The following is a 22,339-nucleotide window of genomic DNA, read 5'->3' as shown; positions in this document are numbered from 1 at the left end:
CCAATTACGGTATTAAGTATCGGAACTTTGGATGCATCATCCGTAAATTCCATTTTACCGAGAAATTCATTTTCACCGTAAAATATTATGCCATAATTTTTACAGTAATGTTCCTTTTATTAGAAGGATTAAGTTATTTTTCGGTGATTATTACTGTAAAACTTACAGTCAGAATTTTTTTTTGTTCCGTAACAATGGATTTTAACTCCGGTAAAAATGGATTTTAATGGTCAGAAGTACTGACACCCTGTGTGCCTGTACTTTTTACCGTGATTTGTTCCAAAATTTTTTACAGTGTATGCAAATTAAAAAATATCTTCATAATTTATCTCAATGGTTTATAATGGAATACATTTACATTTAAAAACTCATATACAAGAGTATTTAAAACTGAGATCTAAGACATCAAAAATATGCTAGTAAGAAATTAAAATTTTTACATTAATTTGCAATGTAGTTTTGAAAAAAAAAGGAAGGGGAGAAAAATGAAGTAGAACCATTTTTCAATAATTTGAAATTAAATTTCTTCTTTTAAATAATGATCTTAGTTCTTTAATTTGTGGATCTTCCCCTAAAAAGTTTCTTACGGTAGAAACGAAGATGGGAGTAAAGCACAGCAATGAACTTGAGCGCATGGCCTATATCGGGAACAGAGTCTGCTGACCTAGAAATAGTGGCCGCGGGCCCTCCACCCCTATTTAAGAGTCCGTCTCATTCACTTTTTCCTTACACATAGTTTGTCTATCTTGGGAATAGCAGGGATTCACTAGTTCTTCGAATTGTCAAGGTAAGTAAGTTACAAATGTGAAAATGATAAGTTTATTTTTTCTTTCAAAAGCGAAAGTTAAAGTCATATTCAGAATAACGAAGTGTACATAAAGTGCGTTCATTAGAATTAATTTATTAATTATGAAATACTTTAAATCATATTTCTTTATTTCAATATCTTAAAAACAAAAGTGAAAAATTTTAAATTGATTAATATAATTATAATTTTAATGACAAGCAGAAAATATATATAAAATTATTTTATTAACTTATTCCTTTTAAATCTTCCATTTTATCAAACCAATAACACATGCTATCGAATTTTGTTTTATTGTCATATTTTACATTGATATATTCATTCTTATTTTCACCTACATTTTGAAAATTAATATAAAATTATTCGCAGTAGATAAGTTTGATTTTTCTAAATATTTATCTTACTCAAAGAACACAATTTTGTTATGAAGTGTAAAAAATTATAGTCTGTATCGTCAATCTCCCATAATTCTTATTGCGGATGGTGAATAAAACGAGAAAATGCTGATTTATGTTTTAAAATTATTATAACTCAGCTTGTTACATTTCTTTAAGTGTTAATAAGTGTACGAGTAATATAACTTATTTCTGTTTTTAATAATATAAAAGAATTTTATCAAAATCTTTTAAAGTAAAAATGCTTAACTAGAGCAAAATATAGAAAGTAAAGTTTTTCCAAATATGTATGGCGGAACTATAGTAATAATATTAAAAATTTACATTATAAAATTACAAAATATTTAGTTTATTAATTACACCAAATCTTCAACAAATCTTTAATCAGAATAGAATTAAATTTTTTTTACAGGCTCTAGGTTTTTAATACATTATTTAATAGGTAAATTTTTGAATAAATAAAATTTAGATAAGAATTGTTTTATCACTAATTCCAATTTTTAGAAGCTTATTTATGTGAAATTTAAAAACTTGATTCCTTTTCTTAAGGCCATGAAACGATGACGGCCATAACTTGATGAATCCACGATTGAAATAACGATCGATAATTTAAAACGTTAATGCAATCATGGAAACCAATTTATAAATGTTTTTAAGTCACAGGGAAGCTTTAATTCGTTTAAATAAAATTCAATATATATATATTTTTTACTTTTTTATTAAAAAATTTAAATTGTTAAGGGCATTTTTTTGCTAATATTTTAAACAAAAAAATGTTCGGAAAATATTTCTTGCAATTTTCCATTTTTTTATAAATATTTGTATCATAAATCAGCAACAGAAAAAAAAAACAATTAAGATATTAATAAGACAAGAAATAATATTAAACGGCATGATCCTGTTACTTCAAACACAAAAAATGAATTAAAGCCATTTTATCTAGAATAAAAGGTCAATGTCTCAATTAAAATTCAACACATTCGTTCTTCATGGTTGAGTAGACAGAGAAATATGCACAATAATGGATCAATTTTATCAATCTGATAAGATCGATGATTAACTAATCATCTTAGTTGATAGGATTAATGATATTAATATCCGCATTGTGAGAGAAGCGTGCCATTTATAATATCTAAAAAGATAAAATATTTCTTGTAAATAGGAGCTAATGGAACATTTCGGATGCCATGTATAATTATATATCGAATTTTTATTTTTTATCTAAAGGTATGCTGATCTTTATTTTTATTTACTTGATGGAAAGAATATTTTCGAAGAAAATTATTTATTAATAGTTGCAAATTGTTGTAATTGTAAAAAAATATTAGCATTTAAATTATTGATAAAATTAATTGAAATAAATTTGCGATTTCGAATGTTTTCTTCCGTGGTTTTTATTTATAAAATGAATTATTTTTTAATCTATTTTTTTCCCATTCAAACTTTATTCATTTTATCAAATTCCATGCACAGTTCAGTTTTTTCATTCCAATTCATTACAGTTATTAATTTAAAATATTTCATTGAATTTAGAGCATAAATTGTTAAATTTATTAGCATTCCATTTTTATTATACCTAAGAATACGACAATGCCAAAACATGCCGATTTTAATGAATAATTAGTGCTTATGATGAAATTCATATCCTCAAATCAAAGAAGGTGATAATTTTCTGAAGTAAATACTTTTTTCTCAAGAAATGAGATAATTTCTGAATTATGAGTGCTTATTTTTGTAATCCATTCGAATGTATAATGTCAGATTGAGAATTATATGAAATTCGTTAGCTATTTTTACAGTCTTATGTTGATTTAGATGATTTTATTTTCATTGAAATATAATGTGTTTTCATTTTTTTAAAATTTAATGAATAATTGTTTTCAAATTCTTAAACATAATGAAGCACATTGAAATAAAATATTATACCTTAATCTTGTACTATAACTATAGAAACCTATAAAATACTTGCTTTTTAAAAAATTGCTATCTTTTATCAATTTAAGAGAGGCTCTAATACCAACTGATATGTTTCGCGTATGATTTTGCAAAATTTTTTCTGAGAAAAGTGTTTCAAAGGTATGTCTAAAGAACATAATTATAAAACAAAATGTTTTAGCTATAAAAAAATCTAAAAACATTAAGTTTTTTAAATATAGTAGTTACGAAACAAACACGATAGAATATTGTTGCTGTTGTTCATAGTACTTCAAGCATTTTCAAAAAAATCCCAAAAAAATATCCAATCAGTGGTTTTTTATTAAATTAACAAAAAATATCGCTTGCAATATAAGAAAATCGGATTTACTCACTGTTAAGTTCAAAAACATGAATTAAATTATTAAATTTGTGCAAAACTCCTTTACTTATAATTAGATTCACATCTCTTAGCTTATGTACTAAATTTTGCATTAATTGGTTCTCAAAAAAAATACATCATATAAACATGATGACTGTTTATACTTATAATTAAAAAAGTTAACTACAGCAACTAAAATATTTCTTCTCACTAAGCTTTTTTTACTAAAATGATTTTTATGTTAATCATCTATCAATATTGTTTTTTTAAAAATTATTTTATTATTTTCTCTTGCTACCCCCAATGAGAGTACATTTTACTACAAAGGATTTTGAAAGCGTATGGTAAGGGAAATCATTAAGAAGTTTGCGATATAAACAATATTATTTCACCGGTAATGTTTGTATTAATTTTCAAAGGAGAATCAGGAATAAAGTGCGTCTCTTTTACCATTAATGCTCAGTAATTACATTTGAAACACTTTATGGAAGTAAAAGGAAATAATTTACTAAGTTTAGGTCCTACTTTGATTAAGTAGAGTCAAAAGCAATTTAGATAACTGTTTTTCTTATATTTTGTTTAATAAAGTGGCAAACTTGTAAGCAACGTTTTCCCAAAAATGTGCTCATATATATCGTAAGTAATTATTATTAATAAATAAATCCTGATTGCATGCATAATATTTTTTTGTGAAAAGTAAAGCTAGTAATGAAAAGATAAGTCTATAATATGCTTTTTATTCTAGCTTTATATTTATTAATTATTATCATGACTTCCATGTCTATTTTAAGTCTTATTTATCATTTTCACGTGGCCTGATGTTAAGCGCATGACATCACAAGAGGAAGAAAATTCTATTTATTAAATACAAAATTAAATTTAGCTTTTATTTATCGCAGAATATAGAAGAAATTGGTCGAATACATGAAATTATTTTCGTCAACATAAAACAAAAGTGAAATGAATGGAACGAAAAAATTCAAGAAATATTTAATCAAAAATTAATAAGTACTTAGATTTTTGCTTTTTGTTTAAAAATTTCTCATTCTCTTATAAAAAAGAAATTCCAGTAAATGAGTCCGACTGTAAGGTAAATTCATAATCTGTAACTAGTGTGTGATATATTGTAATGTGCCTTAAAAATTTATATAATTATAATTGGGTTTCAAGCAGGCTCAGGTGGAATTAAATTTTACTGCAAAATTAAAATCAATTTTTGATTGATTGCGTTTGGAATGAATTTTATCTGAATTATAGTTGATTGTCTCAAAAAATTAGAATATTTCTTAAAAATTACTTTTTGCATCATTTACTGTGAATTTTTAAACTATCTAAAAACATTTATTGATGTAACTTAGATTTTTTTATAATCAAATAATTTATAAATCTACACATAATTTCCTACTCAATCGATTCTAGGACCCCTTCATCGTTTCCTTAGATAATCTCTTAATCAATCTGAATAGAGATTATTTACAGAATTTAGGAAGCAATTAGGAAACCAAACATTAGAGAAATATTAGCCCTTTTCTATCCAGCTGTCTCGTGAGCAACTAATAAAAATTAAAGCGACGTAGATGCTTAGAATTCTTAAATAAACTATTAGAGATAATGTAATATTGCTTCCATATTTTTACACAAGAAGTTTTAATTATAAAATTTTTAGTGATACTTATTTCTGCAAAATGGCTAAACTAATATAATTTTTTAATACTTCAACAATGTGAGGCAAAAACAAGAATGCATTAAATTTAACATGCTTTTTATGCATTTCTATGTAATAGGATAGTTTAAGTATATGGCAGAATCTGTTGCCTAGGTTAAGGCTTTGATTCAAAAAATTATTTACTTAATATATTTTATTTTCCTTCATTCTTTGCTTTAAGAAAATAGAGAAAAATCTTCTTTCGTTATTTTCTTTTTTTTTTACAATGCACAGTCATGATCGACATCAATTAATACGAAGCTCTACAAACATTATTACCGGGGAAATAGCAAATTTTGTTAAAATCTTAAATTGTGCAAACATGGTCAAAAGATTCAAGTACAAATTTTTTTGGTTTTGTTATAAAATAACATATATTCTCTGAATATGTACCTGAGAATTTTAAGGCTGTTCTTTAGATACTTTTTTGTCTTGCGAAATAACAATTTTTCACGATAATTATGCTTTTCTTTAAATATCACTAATTGGTAACAGAAAATAACAGAAATAACCTATCTCTGACTGTTAGATTAAGCTTTGTTTCTAAGCAAATAATTAAAATGGCGCAAAATGTCAAAGTGAAGAACAACTACAGTTTCTTGAAAGCAAAAGCATTAGTGATATAATTTTCAGTATTTGACATGTTACTTCAACGTTGTTCATAAATGTATGCAAAAGTATGCATATTACTCAAAGTGTTCATAAAAATATGTAAAAATTGATAATAATGCTTTTGAAGTAAATGGAAAATCTAACCAAATTGCTAATATCATGAAAAGTTAAGCACATTTTTTAAAAAAATATCGTAGTTATTTGGCCGTTTTGAATCCAGATAATTCTTAACAACAAGATAGTGTTTATGGTTAAAAATTAAAGCCTTGCTTTGAAGGCCTTGTTAAAAGCATACTAACTTGGCCTTTTCTTTTAAATTTCTTGGCGAAAAGACTTCGAAAATATCCTTAATGATTTACAACTTTTAAAAGCATTATTACTCCAAGCAAAAGTTATTGCCAGCTTGAAATAGGAAAGAAAAATTAAAATATTGTAATATTTTGGCCATCACTGTTTTGTGTAGTATTCATTAGTTACATTTCAGACTCTACCACCAGAAGAAAATATAAACAGGTAACATTGCCCCACTGATACATATAGGCTGATTTTCGATCGGAGGGAGACAGGACCGGTCTCTGCTAATATTCACCCTATGCGCGTAATTGCGCTTTGATAATATATCATCTTTCACACCCAATGAATACTATGTTCATTAATTCTTAAGAAAATCATTCATAAATTCTATGCATTCATCTTCCGACCTTCTAAAGCAAGGCATAGTCCCCCTAAGGGTGGGCCAATGAACGACAAAACGTGAATGAACTCCCTTTATGGAATTATGAATTAGAGGAAATGAATGCAAAGTAAAATATCCATTTGGTCAACTCTTTCCATGAATAGTTCTTTGCCAATGACCCATCGTGCAACAACCCTCACTTATTGGGGCGCAAAAGAGTTGACCTACATAACTAAGTTGCGAGTGAGTTTTCTTCCTCTTGTACTTAAAGATGATAAGGGATCTTTTCTACTTTTGGAGTTGTTAAAGCTTTCTCCCAATTTTATTGCTATCCTTCCGTCTTTGTTTGAGTTTACATAAAAGTTTCTTCTTTTCCTTATTTAGCTTGTTACGACTTGCTGTGCTCAAATGTCAGAGTCAATTTATTTATAATAGATTGCTTCTCGGAAAGTGTTCAAAAAGAAGTCCAAAGTGTTCAAATGTCAGAGTTAATTTATTTATAACACATTGCTTCACGAAATGTAGGAAAAATTAGGAAAGTTATTGAAAATTATTAAATAAATTATAGTTAGGAAAATTATTGAAATTTTATGAATAGTGAAAATATTATTTTTAAGAAATTACTTCGGATCAATTTCAACTAGGTCTGATTAAATAGCTTTGTTAATATAAATGATTGTTCGAAATAATTAAAAATCATTGCACATTTTTAAAAGTTATGAGTTCCTGTTAATGATATAAATATATTTTTTGTGAAAGGATTTACATTTAGTTTTGACGAGACCTGGTTAAAATAATTTTTATCAATGAAGCTTAATGTTTAAAATTGGGAAAATTGATTACTTAGTTTTTTGTTAATTATGAATTATTATAAACGATGAAAATATTTGATTGAAGTAATGGTAATACTTGGTTTTGAACAAACCTTCATAAAATAACTCTATTTGCATATCCTACTATTAATCATTAACGAAAAATCATTGCGCATTTTCGAAAAATATAAGCTCTTATGAATGCTGAAATTGATTGAATTGTATAAGAAGTGATTCTGTTTTGACGAGACTTGATAGAGCCTTCGATAATGGAAGTATAAAACTAAATAATTTTCATATTAAATGTTAAGGCGAATTGACTTAACAAGTATAAAATAATAAAAGTAAAACTAGTTTGACAAATACTTTTTCTTTTCCGTAAAATGATTTCTTTAAATGGAATAAAGTAAATAATTGTTAAATGGTGCACTTGCCTGCAATGTTAATTTTTCTTTTACTCGTACGACTTGCTTAATAAAAATAATGTTGAGCAAAAATATAATTTTAATAATTATATTTCATTAAAATAGAGCAGAAATCATTGTTTGTCATGGAAATAGAGAGAAAAAAACTTTATTTTAAGAAAATAAAAGAGACTGAACAATGTATTATGAAATTATTATGGAAACTATGCTTTTAAAAATACTATAAATGTAACGTAACTGAATGTTTCATTATAAGCTTCAAGCCATATAAAATTAAAAATAAACGCATATTTCATAAGTAAGATAAAATTTAATTAGAGGTTATTTCAATTTTGAAATCTAGTGAAATTTCAATTGGTTTTCTCTTGGTTAAACAATCACTTCAGGTTTTTCACTTGGTAAAACAAATATTCAGATTTATTTCATTCTCTAAGCATTTAATAAGAAACATTTACTAGTAAACTTTACTACATTTCATTACATTTTTCTGAAACTGTGCTTGGTCAGAGCATAATTTTCATTATTTATAAATTTTTAATAGCTTTTAGAGGCACATAAATTTACACGTTTACATAACTGAAGTAATATTACTTTATCGTACTATTACTTCTATCCCATGCAGCTTCATCACAGATAATATTACATTTTAGCAAACCTAAGCTAAAGAACAATTTTTAAGTTAAGATACGTTTTTTTTATGTTAATTTCGTTCAAAATGCTTAAATTCAGAAATTTCCCTACTTTTTAAGCATTCTGAAAAGTAATTTTTGCACTGTGTAAAAGAAAATCGCTTGAACATTTACTAAATGAAAAAATGAAAAAAAAATTTTTTTTTGAGCGTTATAGAGTTATAAACAAAAAGTACAGAAATAAAGTAAAGCAAATATTGCATTGTCTTTTCGTAGAATAATTTGAATGGCTAAATATTGACTCCTTAAAGAACTATTTCTCCATTTGCCGTTAATCGCTAATCATATCAAATTTTAGCTTTATGACCTTGTTTCCAACTGTGGCAAATTCAATGCTGAATAAATCAGCAAATAAATAACTATTCGATTCCTATAATACAAAAGAGTGATAATGTGACACCTGTAAAGAATTAAGGTTAAAATCATCTGCTCCACCATATCCTTTCAAGATCCTGTAGCATGGGAATCAAAACAATAGAATGTTAAAAGATAATTTGTGGAACAAAAACTAGCTTGAGGGTTAAGACTACTGAAGAGATAACAAAACGGAAGTTTTTTTCTTAGAGATTATTAAATGGATTTAGCAGTATAGATTTTTTTTTCTTTCCAAAAGGCCCGGACCTGAGCTAATGGTTTTTGAAAAATCATTCATGCTTTGCAACGGTCCAATGAGTACAAGAATAAAGGCTTCTGGATATGGGACGGGTGTTAAAGATATACTGGAAGAAAACAACTAAACTTGACATACATTTCTTACCGCATGTATATATCATAACTAAGTTAATGGTTTCTGATGAGCGAGTGAGATTAGATGATTATTTGAAGAACCTCCACTAATGGACATTTAGATGAGCCTCGTTTAGACTAATGGAGGTTATTCCATTCTCAGCTTGGATCGTAGCTTTTCCTGCTTTGAGGTGCCCGGATGTATATTCCATTCTTAAATTAAGATTTATTTAATGAGAATCGCACCAATGACCCATTCACAGGGACGCTGCTTCTTTAAATAAATGCAAAAACTCTGCCACGCCATTGTTTTGTAACATTGGAGTTAAATAACACATAACGTTCACATTATTTATTGTTTAATTATCTTCCAAACTGGGCACAGTTTACAAACTACTGGTATAAATATACACAATTACTTTCTCAATTTTCATGAATTTTACTTAAGACTACAACAATATGTACTATGAACGTAACTAATGAGTTGAAGCTTGATTTTAAGAAGAAGAAAAATTAAGTAATATGATGCAATTTTTTAAAAAAAATCTATGTACAATAAGAAACAGATAAAAAAATCAGCTGTAAAATGGTTGGAAAAATCGAATAAAGCTGAAAACAGTCATCAAGTATTTCATTTTTAGTTTTGTCCAACTAGTGTTATCGATAATGCAAGCGTTCATCTTAACTTAATTTATTTTATTCGATGTTTTAAATTTATTGCATATTATGCAGAACCATGCTTTTATTTATTATTTGTTCAATAAATTTACCTTGAAAATTTGACTTTTTTTTTACGAAAATTCCAATGATGCTTCACCTGAATTCACTAAAAAAATTTAAGCATTTTTGATCAACTTAGGATATAAATTTACATTAATGTCCAGCTTTTAATTGAGTACAATTTTATTTTTCAGTAGCTGACAACTAAACTCGCCTTACCATGCCAAACCAAGATCACCAAAGGCGATTCACCCTCTTCACTTTCTCTCTTCTAGTACTAACAGGATTAGTAATCCAACAAGCTGAGGCTGGCATAGGAGGATTACTTGGCCTTGGTAACAAAGGACTTGGCAGCAAAAAGACCTCAGAGATGTTGGTAGCAGCCTCTATCTTAGCTTCCTTAATTACCAAACACAAAGAATCACAGAACCAAAGTAAACAAAGAGCTCCCATGATGCCTATGCCAATGCCACCATACGGAGGTTACGCTGCTGCTAGCTCACCATATGGATCCTATGGTGCAGTGGGATACGGTGGTGGTTTAGGATCATCCCTTTACGGAGGATACCCAGGTCTAGCGTCTGCCTATGGTGGATTTGCAAGTCCAGTTGGAGGAGCCGCGTATGGTGGAGGAGCATATGGTGGAGCATATGGTGGATATTAAATGAAAAATGTAGATTTATTCAAAGTATTATTAATTAATGTTCCCTAGTCTGCTGGCATGGTGAAATAAGGGATTGGCATCGATTTGAAAACTCTGAAAATGTAAAAAAAAAGTCAACGTACCACTCCACTTTTTTTAAAGATTTTAGAAAGTGGATTTATTAGTAGCATGGGAAACTAAATTTGCAGTTTTTGATATGTTTGTTTTTGCAAACGAAGGGTAGAAAATTAAGTAACTTTCATAATTTATTTGAAATTTTTAATGATGTCTTCAATTTAAATTTTAAGGGGATTTATGATTGGATACTTCATAAGTTTTATTCTAAAACTGAATCACTATTTTTAGTGTATAGATAGAAAATTGGTTAAGTTGCTTAAGCCACATACGCTATTGTTTAAATGTAATCAATTCTTAATTGAGGTTTCGAATGAATCACATGACTGACCAGTGACAAAAAATATTAGAGCCGTGCACTTTGTGTATCTTTCAGTAGTTTTCTGAAGATGGCATTCCTACAGTAGCCAAAAAGGCGCTCCCCTTGTAAATAAACCCAAAGAACATTTCACAAAATATATCTCATTTTCAAAGGTATACATTATATACTATATTCGTATATCGGATGACGTTTGATAAAAGGTCGAAATCCAACATATAGCTGTGCATACTATGTAAGAATCGGCCGTCAACCGTTTTTAATCATTCGATATGTCTCTTTTTCTATGTAAACATGTAATAAGATGTATTTTTTATATCCGTAATAAAAATGTACGAAATTTTAAGTCTTTGTCTTTATTTTTAACTTCAATTTCCAATATTTAAAATCAATGAAAAAATTATTTTTTCGTAAGCTAAAATTCTGACAACTTATTACAAACATTTGTAATATAAATGGAAATTAAAATAATTTTTTAGGGTTTAAATTTTTCGTACTTAACCGTTATGTAGTCTAAATATTTTTCTAACCATAATAATTTTTAAGTAGAAATATTTATTTTAAGGAAATCATTATCATTTAGATTTATTCATGAAATTGTCTTTCAATTTCTCTTATTTCTCATTTAAAACATTTATTTTATTTTAAAGTATTTTATGACTCGTGTTTTTTCTTCCTTTTATCTGCACTCTTAAAAATCAATACTTCTAGAACGATATACTCGAGGCATTTTATAAACGCTTAAAAGTGAACGACATTATAGTTTAAGTTTCTTTCTTTTTTTTTTCATCTAAGTTCAAGAGAAATGTAAAATTCTACAAAGACATGGCTCAATTTAATATTTAGCACCTTTTCAAAGTCGAAAAAAATTCATAGAATGTCACATGATCAGAACAGCAATAATTACAATCTATGAATTGCTTTTATAATCCAACTCTTGATAGTGTGAACCGTTAACAATCGAAGAAAAATGTACCGATAATCCCCAGTTATAACAATATCTAACATCTTTTTAAAAAATTCTATTTTTAGAATATATTTAATATTTTACTCATATTTGCTTACTTTTATGTATATATTTCTAAAAGATTATTACGTAACATCACACGAAGTAGTTATATTTTGCATTAAACGTCTAAAACTTAGGGTATGAAGAAAAAAATTATGATACTAAATTGTATTAAAAAATTTGTTACTCTTCTCTTATAATCGTAATAGTTTCTATTATTATATTAATTCATTATTATTTACACTATTATATTATTATTACATAGTTATTATAATACTCAATAATAATATTGAACTTGAATTTAACATCATTTATAATAGTCGTCAGTAATTTATGAGACCGTGAAATTTACGGCCAAAAATGAGTTATGCTTAAAAATTTGCAGTGGAGAAAAAGAATCGTTTTAATAAAACTGCAGAACATATATTAAAAAAATTCAAAGAAATCATTTGATTTTGATACTGCTGCAGTATGTATTTGGATAAATATTCAGGATAATACACTTTTATGCTGCATGCGTCGGATAACACACTTCATCAATTTAATCTAAATATTTAAATTTACCCTAGAATTTTTTTTACATATTTTGTTAACTAGATTTTTCTTAGATTTTTGTACATTTTATTAATTCTCGATAGAATAAAGGACTCAAAACAGTTGTGCTTACAAACACTAAAGTTTAGAGTTGTGTACAGAAATAAATTATTTGTGTTTAATAAATTTTCAGTATTAATTCGTTTTGGAGGCTAACTCTTGAAGACGCTGGGACATAGTCTCTATAGTGCACAAGCACAAGTTCGAAATCGTGAGGAAAAAAAACAGGTTTTCTTTTACAGAACTATTTTCCTTCTTTTCTGCTACATAGGTATTTTTTATCAACTTCACAAAAACTTACAATTTTTGTGAAGTTTTTGACAACATTTTGATTTTTCATTTACCATTATTTTTATATTATGACATGGGGCCATATGTTGAAATATCCCGTCAAACCAAACATCTTCAGGCATATAATATATTCATATGCACTATGTTGAATTTACAACTTATTTCATCCAGCGATAAGCTTATACACTGTTAGAAGTGGTTAAATAACACTTTATTTAGTTATTTTACCGTATTCAAATAAAACATGGTTAAATAACCATAAATAAGATAGTCTTCAAACTGTTAATTGTCAGATAAATAGTTTATTAACTGCTTCTTACCTAATACTGTTAGACAACCAGAATTTTATCTCACTATCAAAGACTACCTAATGAGGCCTCTTAGTTCCTTGCAGATGGGTACATTTAATACCCGAGAGGGCTAATCTGTCAGTCTCATGACCGACAGAACGGTAGTTTGCTTTCCAGCTTTGACACCACAATATTTCCCACTTGTCCATCAGCACATGAAGATTTTCCATTGCCCTACCCTCGGCTATTATTCCCTGGGCTCATTTACGCATAGATGGTAGCTGTATAAAACTGCGGAACTATCTTCAATGTCCAGTTAAGTTTCTTTTTTACGATTTTGAGACCATGCTAGTTGTAAATGGTTAAAAAAAACAGTATAATTTTGTATTCATGTTTTTTCAACCATACTAGTTGTAAACGGTTTCAAAACCGTTAAGGGAAAAATGTTCTTTACCGTAAACTTCACGATTAATTGGATGGACAGGCTGTCGGTAATTTTACCATAATTTTAGAATGAAAATTCTAACAGTGTAGCGCCATATTTTGAGAAAAAAACCGAAACGTGTAGTTTAGATGAAATTCCACACTTTTTCGAATTGCTCAAGTCTAAAATAAACTTGAAAGAAACTAATTTGCTCCAACTGATTAGCACATAATAGTGTAAAAAAATATGCAACTGAAACGATATAAGCTAAATAAATCTTAATTACAATAGATAAATATATCATTAAATGTTTTTAATAACTTTCCAAAAGATAAAAATACAACAGTTTTATAACTCATAACATATTTCGTGTCGTATGAAGACTTCTCCATCTTCTGATTAGGTCAATGAACATAACAGAAGGTACAATAAGAGTGTGATTTTTCCTTTCTCGAAATTGTACTCTTTCCTGAAATGAAAAAAATTGAAAAGTATTTCGTTAATCCAAAAAAAAAAACAGACATATTATCAAAAATGGGATTAAAAATTCCATAATGAAGTATAGATTTTGTATAATTTTAGAATATATATTTTTTTACCTTAAGTAAATTAGAGTAGGGTAAGATTGAGTAGCGGGGTGAAACCGGGTACCTCGATTGGCTTGCTGTTGCAGATTATTTAACGAAGTCTGTGTGTTAAAATTTGTTTTGCCATGCATATGTCAAAATCCGTTTACTCTCTACTGTTCTTTTGTTTTTAAACTATTCTTATTTATTAGTCATAAGGGTTGCAAAAATGGTTTTAGTCCAGATTATTATATGTTTATATGCTCTCAGGGTAAGAACCGGGTACTACCTACTCTTATTCCCCCCGCTCATTGTGTGTTTATGCCACGAAAGCTGTAGTGTAACGGAGGACGAAGAAAATTATATCACATGCAAGTTACATGTATAATATTCTAAAATTTTTATAAAAAGTTAAGATGGCTTCTACTTTTTTACTGAAGTTCTACTATTTGTGCTCCTGTTCTTACCCCACTTTCTCCCATCAGTTTTTTTTTTAATTTTAATAAAGAGTAAGTATATATTTTGAATTGAATCTCATTTGAACCATAATGTCAATTAAATGTCTTGCAATCATAATAAGATGCTTATTTCATCCATATTCTTGTGCAAATTAGACCATCTATAACTTGATTGCACGCTACCAATAAGATTGAACGGAAATAGAATTAAATTAAACGTATTATTATGGTTAAAGCATATTTGGCGGTTATTGTAAAACAATACCAATGCTTTTGTTCAATGCAGAACTGATTTTTCTGAAAGTATATAGAACTAGCAAAAGTTAGCTTGAAGTTATTGTTAGGAGTTAATGTAACTTTTGTGGGATTTTAATTATTGAGTTATTGTATGGAATTTTTACAATGTTATGAAGAGTTTGTGGAGCTAGTAAAAGTCTAGTAGCACTTTCTAAAAGTCTAGCAGCTAGTAAAAGTCTAGTAGCACTTTCTAAAAGTCTAGCAGCTAGTAAAAGTCTAGCAGATCATAAACTTTCAAAAAATGCTTCTATCAATCCCAAAAAAACTTAAATTGAGACGGGATTCAGTTTTTTTTATTTTTAAGAAATAACGTTTATATAACGTGAGATTTTTTTAAAAAAATTTAGTTTCAAACTGTGTAACACTGGATTTATTTACCTCACAGCCTAGCAGCACTACTTCTAAAATCTTTGAACTTAAACTTTCAAAAAATATCGTGGGGATTAGTGAGTTTTTTAAATTTATTTTTCCATCGTGTAATGCAGGATTTATTTACCTTACAGAGTTCTTTTGTTAATTGTGGCTGTTGAAACTGCCTGGCAACAGTCCCATCCTCCGTTTTTATTCCGACAACACTCATCAAGTTCTGGGCACCAGGTCTTATCACCACAATGCTTCATGCCAAGATCCACTGTGGATGCCTCTCTTTTAAAAATCCTTGAGTAAATTCCAGTGTTGTTTTTCTTGTTGCAACGCATATTTTGAAGATCACATTCATATCCATGGGCGCAACAATGGATGATATCATCACAACACTCAGCAAAAGGAAGCGGGCAGCAAAGATCAAATAATGGACAAGAAAAACATTCTGTCGTTAGTGGAGGACATTCTCTTACTACTTTCACCGTCGAACCATTGTTGACATTTTCGATGCAACCAAGTTTCGAATCACATATGTTTCCCGTTGGACAGCAGGCAGCCCCCTTAGTCTCCGAAAAACAACAATGCTCTTCACCTGAAAATTTAAAAAGGTAGAAGATTTATTAAGAAAATAAATTATACCTACGTAAATTATACATACGTAAATTTTTGAACGCAATGGGTCATGTGTTAGTTAATTTACTAGACTCATGCAATTTTCTACTAAACTCTCAGAAGAGTTCAGTAGATAATTGCATGATAGTTCACTGTAAATAATGGCATTAAGTACGGTCTATACAAATTACGGTATAAAGTACCGGCACTTTGACCCGTAAAATCCATTTTCCTGCAAAATCCATTTTTACCGTAAAATATTATACCATAATTTTTACAGTAATATTTATTTAATTAAAATGATTCGTGAAGTAATAACTTTAAAATTATGTTACATCAGATTTTTTATTCCATTATATGTTCACTATATACAACGTACTGTATGACAGCACTCAAGGTGGCGTTACTTTTAATCGTAATATGGTCTTCTATTTTTTACAGTGTAGAATTGTAGGAACCATAGAATTGCCTTTAAATAAAGTAAGATATTGAACATGCTTCAATTCAAATTGGACCATTGCAAACGTACAGTCAAATTTAGGTAAAATTAATTACAGAATAATACGGTAAAATTTTGAACCGTTCTAACGAATTTGCATGGTATTGATGCTTGAACAGCTTCACCGTAATTTATTATTGGTAATTTATTAGTGAATTTTAGGGTCAGTTAAATATATCGACCCACTTATAAATTATTATTATTAGAGATACTAGACGAAAAATTTACATACTGTTCGTCTTATGTTAACCGTGACGCTATACTTTTTTCAGCCTGTCATTTAGCGACGCTGCAACTTGTAGGGGAAACTTCGATCGTGCCCTTTGAATGTGTTTACGTTTGAGTTAACAGTTACTGTAAAACTTTGAAAAATCTCTCTATTTGCTAGCTTTCATTCACAACTTTATCTATGAAAGAGTCATTTCATGTCAGATTGTCCTATTTTCACTTCTAACTCCTTACCATTTCCAATTTTAAACGAATCTCACCTAAACATAAATTTAACACACATATCTTCCAATCTACATTTTTTAAATCATACATTAAATATTTAAGTAGTAAAGGTATTTTAATCTAATGTCTTTAAATCTAAGCACTTTTATTAGAAACTGTCAAGTATCAAAGAGAAAGAAAATATTAATTTAATATAAGTTGAGAAATAAATTATTAATATAACATAATATCACGTATTTAATATGAATTGAGTCAAAAGTCAACTACTATTGTCCTTTTGTTCAACAAACGGAAAAAAGAGAGCATGGATATATAAAGAATAAAATTATATTATAGTTTTTTTCTGACTGAAATTTTTGAGTTTCAAAATTGAGGATACTAAGTAAAAAGTACGAATTCATAATCTTTTAAGAGTATTTATTGACATTTTTGTATGCTAAATATAGGACTTTGTTTTGCTTTTCAAGCTGTTTTTTGAAAAAGTAACGCTTTTTAGCAAATAATATGCGTCATTTATAACAGATGTAAGTTTGTGACAGTTATTCAAGACTGTTAGGGGATATTTTTGCTATGTAACCCAGCACCCTCTGCTTTTAATCATAAGAATAACGCAAAATATCAATATGAGGAAAAGCCAGTCTTAAAAAAATTAAAAGCATTTATGATATAATTTCTAAAAATTTAAAAAGTTACTCTCCAGCACCATTGTCACAGAACTTAAAAAATTATTCTATTTGTTTTATAAGTTTTACCAAAGTTGAAAATCTCTCCAAATTGGAGTTTTTTAAAAAACACTGCAAATTTTTTAACTTGGTTTACTGAGCCAAGGAAAATAAAGAAGCCACAGTTTAAGTGCCTTATACTCTAAACAAAGAGATGGGGCCAGGATAGCCTGGTTGGTAGGACCCTGTACCCATGTCCAAGAGGTCATGGGTTCGATCCCAGCCGGCCGAAGACTCCCCGTGCAGTAAATGGTGACTGATGCATGTTAAATCTGTCGAATCACAAAGTCCTCCATGTTCGTTCCCATAACAAATCATACCTCTGGGGTTACTGATCCTGGTTGTTGAATGAGGCTGAGAATTTCGTGTCCTTAATGTCCAAGTTCAAAATATTAAAAAAAGAATAACAGTGTTAAATTACATTGTTACGAAAACTACCAAAATCAGGACCGTATCGTTCAAACCATTTTGGCATTCAATAGACCAACATGAGAAAAAGACATCGTGCCCTTCAGTCATGATTTTACAGCAAAATTCAAATCTTACAGATATTTCGGGACACTCTTCATATCATGCACTCAACATATATTTAAATATACTTAAATACACACACTGTATTACTTACTGTTGCAATAAATGCTATTGCAGGAGAGTGTATTATATTCAACGTCTTCAGCTTTAACAAAAGTGAAAACAATCATTCCCATTACAGCACTCAGAACATACTTCACCTAAAAAAAATAATTTACATTGGGGTTATTTATTTTTCTGAAGGGTGTTTACAAGATTTTTTTCTCCAATGGGGTTACTTCACCCATCCATTCAATAAAAATTGAGGCTGTTTTAGAGTAGAAGATTTTTAGGTTTCAGAAGTAACTCTCAAATATGCAATCTGTAGAATAAAATAGCTGTAAATGCACGAATTTGTTTCAATCTATTCTTTCAATAAAGAGTTATGAGGGAGAAAATCAACAACATGAGCTTCATTCTAAGTAACTAAGTTTGAGCACTAAGTTTGATTAACGGAGAGCTTTAAAAAAAGAATTTGGCGAAAAAAGGATAAATCTCTCTATAATGATTTACATGCCATAAATCTCATAACCGTTAATAAAAAGAATCCAACATGAGTTTGGCAAACAGTACTATTATATTTTAAAAAAACGAACAGAATATTAAAATTTTGTTAACTTTTGAAATTATGCAAATAAAATTCATCGAAAAAAGCCACAAAAAAGACTTTAAAATTTGAATAGTTAATACATAATTCGAAATTTTTAAAAATACCAAGATCATATTTTTTCTTCGGGCGCTTAAGTGCGTTGTGGCTGAAAAGCTTCTTAATTTTATTTCGATTGGTTTTTCTTACGAAAAAAAGTAAGATCGCACATCAAAAAATTAAAAAAAGATGCAAATTTACAATTTAATCACTCGTCAAATACAAACAATCGCAAATTTCATAAATAGGGAGGCTGGTTCGTATCATCTCCAGACGTAAAGATACGTACACTGTAAAGAATTTTGACCTTTCGTTGACTCCATTTATGGTGATAAGGTAAACTATTGCAAATGCATTCCATAATCGGGAAAAATTTAAAAATTGGCAAAATTACAATTCTCTTAAGAAATTACATTGTGAAAATTTCAGGATCAAACGTCTTAAGTGCAGCATAAAATCCAATTTACCGTTAAATAAATTTTTACCGTAAAGTTTCTTACCGTAATTTTTACAGTAATATTTATTTAATTTCAGTGGTTCAGTGATATTGTAGTAAATACTACGGCAAAAATTAAGGTATATCAGTTTTTTTTCCGTAGCATTTTACGGTAAAGATGAATTTTTTGCTATTAAATACTGACACTCAAAGCGTCGATAATTTGATCCGGAATTTTTTACAGTGTATGTTATATATATATTACTAAAATTGTGCCTGTTTTTAAACGAAATATTTTTGCAATGGTGCAATAAATTGATTATAATGCGCATGAAAATATGTGCTGTCAATAAACAAATGTACAGAAAATGAATACCTAAATAAATAAAACTATAACAGTGAAAAGGAGAATAAAAAATGTGACTACATGCACTGTAAAAATTTCATTTTACTTCAAGACTGAACATGGTGGTTACGTATTCCAATTTTTTTAATGCAGCATAACCTGTTAATTTTCCTGGTTAAATTAAATAATGTAACACAAATTTTAAAAAATACTTTTATTTTGACATAGATTGTCCACTTTAACAAACTTTTCATGTCATAATAGTTTTATAGAGATTTTTAAATTTATGCAACGTTTCATTATTTTTAACAATAGTTTTTGTTTTGTATTTTAAAGACAAAAAGCCCGCCTGGGGAAATTTATGAAATATCGATGATAAACATTGTACCCCTTTTGATATAGAATAATTTTTCAATATAAAATAAATAGAAAAATGTATTCTAAATACTCACGACGCAATATTAATTAAACATTATCGGTGTGATGTATTCAATATGTATTACATAATCTTTATTATACTTGAAGTTAAATATTAAACACCTAAGTATTGTTGTACATAAACAAAAATATTATCCAACTCAATTACTCAATTTAGTATTTAAGAAGCTTTATTTGATTAACATAAGTAACAATGCAGTTAATTTACATGAAATTTGGTTCACACTTTTAGAAAAATGTGCTCACCTTTGGAATTGATAAAAGCAATTTTACTTTTAAATTATCTGGCAATACATTTACAAATAATTATTCAATAACTTTTTAAAGCTTTACCTATTAATGCTCAATTCGAAATTTCGCATTTACACTCCGGACATTAGCGTTAAATGTCTTGAAATCAATAAGAGATTTACTAATAAAAACTTCCCGTAAGTTTTTTAATTTATTAGAAAATTCAAAAATTCTGAAACATTCAGAGACACAAAGTACAGAGCAACAAATTGTAAAATTCTAATTTCATATAAAATTCTGAGAAAAACAATATTCATACAAAAATCTTTTAAAGTAACTAAAATGATCACTAAATTCAAATAAATCAACAAACAATTAAGTAAATAACTTTTTTAACATTGTATTTTAAATAAAATTTAATATCACCCATATTTAAAACAGTTTTGTTAAGTTTTTAATTTTGTTTTTCGACCATTCAAAACTGTGTTTGAAAATTTAAATTTAGTGCTCCCCAAAATTATAGCCGCAGTCAATTTTAGTTGAATATTACAAAAAATAAAATATATATAATTTTTCCCCTCATTATATTAAATTATATTGTTAATACATAAACTGTTCGTCTTACAGTCGATGAATTAATTTATTTTAAGTTTTAAAGGATAAAAAATTCAAAATATTAATCAATTATTATTATTCCAATTATTATTATTATATCTATCTAGTTTTGACTAAATGCAAAAATACCATCTAATAAACAATTAACAAAAAAGTTTTTTTTAATATTTTTTTAATTTGTGATGGGATTGCAAGATTCTTGAATCTTGTCGCGAGAACTTAACAAAAATATTCAACAAACTAAAGTACTCAAATCGTTTTCTGTAGTTAAAAGAAGAAGACGATTCTAAAAAATGATTAAGGTTGAGTTGTCTAATCTGTATATTTTAATGGGCTTTTAACCATTAGATTTTGGTGCTGGTAATTTTGTGATTTGAAACATTGTTATTTCGCTGAACACTATATCAGCAAACTGAGAAATATTGTTAAATTTAGCAACTAAGAACGGGAAACATATTAAATTAACTCACCATGTTGTAAAAGTAGACAAATTAGTTTTTATCCGTTATATCGAAAAAAAATTATGTTATTTATATCATAACTTCTTGTTACACTCGATAATTCATAGAGATTTTGCTTAATATACATCAAACATTTAAATTCCTCTTAAATATATCTCGAAAGTGAAACTGAAATTACTTATCATAGCAAATCTCTAAGAGTTGAAAGACATAAAATTTTTTCGCACATAACTGATTGCAATATCATCAACGAACATGACCAGCGATAAGGAAAGAGGTCATATAGCAGGGATGGCCAAGCTCCTTGATAGTCGAGCCATTTTTCAAAATCTGAAATTTTTCGCGAGCCGCAGTTAAATACGTATTTAAAAGGTATGCAAAACAGGTATTAAAAAATTTTTTTTAGATAAATTATATTTATTAAAAACATATAAGCAAAAGTACAAAATCTGTGTATTGAATTTAAATATTAAACACATTTATTTTACTTCTCTTGATAATTCTTTAAAATTACTGAATAATAATGGTGGATAATTGGTGGATAATTCTGGTGGATAATAATGGTGGATAATACTGGTGAATAATTGGTGACAGCACTTCTCAGTAATTCTTTGAGATGCTGGTTAGTTAATACTGATCGGTGGTTAGATTTCACGAATTTTAAAGTGGAATAAAATGATTCACCTAAGTACGTTGTTCCGAATATTGAAATAATTCGACAAGCAGCTTTTTTTAATTCAGGATACTTCGATTCTGGTACAAATTTCAGTAATCTTGATCGACTTATATTTTAATTGTAGAGCTTGACCTTCTTGCATCTCTATTAATTCTAACTCTCCAGATGCTTTTTCGGTCATAATTATATTGGAAATGGAAAACTCACCTTGAATTATGTTAATTTCAAATGGATTGAGAAAAATATTAAAATATAATAGCACAAAAATGAAAAGGGAACTTGGGTACATTTATCGAGAGCTACAAATAATCTTTCAAAGAGCCGCATGTGGCTCTTTGAAGGATTGCCGTAGGTTGGCCACCCCTGTCATATAGTATAACAAAC

At 28.2% G+C, this 22,339-nt stretch overlaps 2 protein-coding genes across 4 annotated transcripts; one reads left to right on the top strand and one right to left on the bottom strand.

Annotated features, from left to right (window-relative positions):
- The first annotated feature begins 636 nt into the window (after positions 1-636).
- LOC107441220 (uncharacterized) lies at positions 637-11,304 on the top strand. Of its 3 annotated transcripts, none has more exons than XM_016054392.5 (2): positions 637-787; positions 10,059-11,304. In XM_016054392.5, exon 2 carries the CDS (start codon positions 10,082-10,084, stop codon positions 10,523-10,525), a length of 444 nt encoding a protein of 147 aa, XP_015909878.1. In that variant the 5' UTR covers positions 637-787; positions 10,059-10,081; the 3' UTR covers positions 10,526-11,304. The 3 variants fall into 3 exon arrangements, with proteins under 3 accessions (XP_015909878.1, XP_015909877.1, XP_015909879.1); XM_016054391.5 differs by having other exon boundaries at positions 640-787; positions 10,056-11,304; XM_016054393.5 differs by lacking the exon at positions 637-787 and adding an exon at positions 2,308-2,427 and having other exon boundaries at positions 10,056-11,304.
- A 2,562-nt stretch (positions 11,305-13,866) lies between these two features.
- LOC107441212 (progranulin) lies at positions 13,867-21,481 on the bottom strand. Its single transcript, XM_016054385.4, has 4 exons — positions 21,289-21,481; positions 18,162-18,267; positions 15,384-15,842; positions 13,867-14,035 (listed from the first exon to the last, which is right to left on the bottom strand). The coding sequence occupies exons 1-3, from the start codon at positions 21,289-21,291 to the stop codon at positions 15,385-15,387; spliced, it is 567 nt and encodes a 188-aa protein (XP_015909871.3). The 5' UTR covers positions 21,292-21,481; the 3' UTR covers positions 13,867-14,035; position 15,384.
- Between the last annotated feature and the right edge of the window lie 858 nt (positions 21,482-22,339).

The sequence above is a fragment of the Parasteatoda tepidariorum genome, chromosome 2 (genome assembly GCF_982258835.1).
Source record: "Parasteatoda tepidariorum strain Cologne lab strain chromosome 2, Ptep-v5.0, whole genome shotgun sequence".
Lineage (NCBI taxonomy): Eukaryota > Metazoa > Arthropoda > Arachnida > Araneae > Theridiidae > Parasteatoda > Parasteatoda tepidariorum.
Note: the sequence above shows the minus strand (reverse complement) of the source record. Positions and strands in the feature narration are given on the sequence as shown.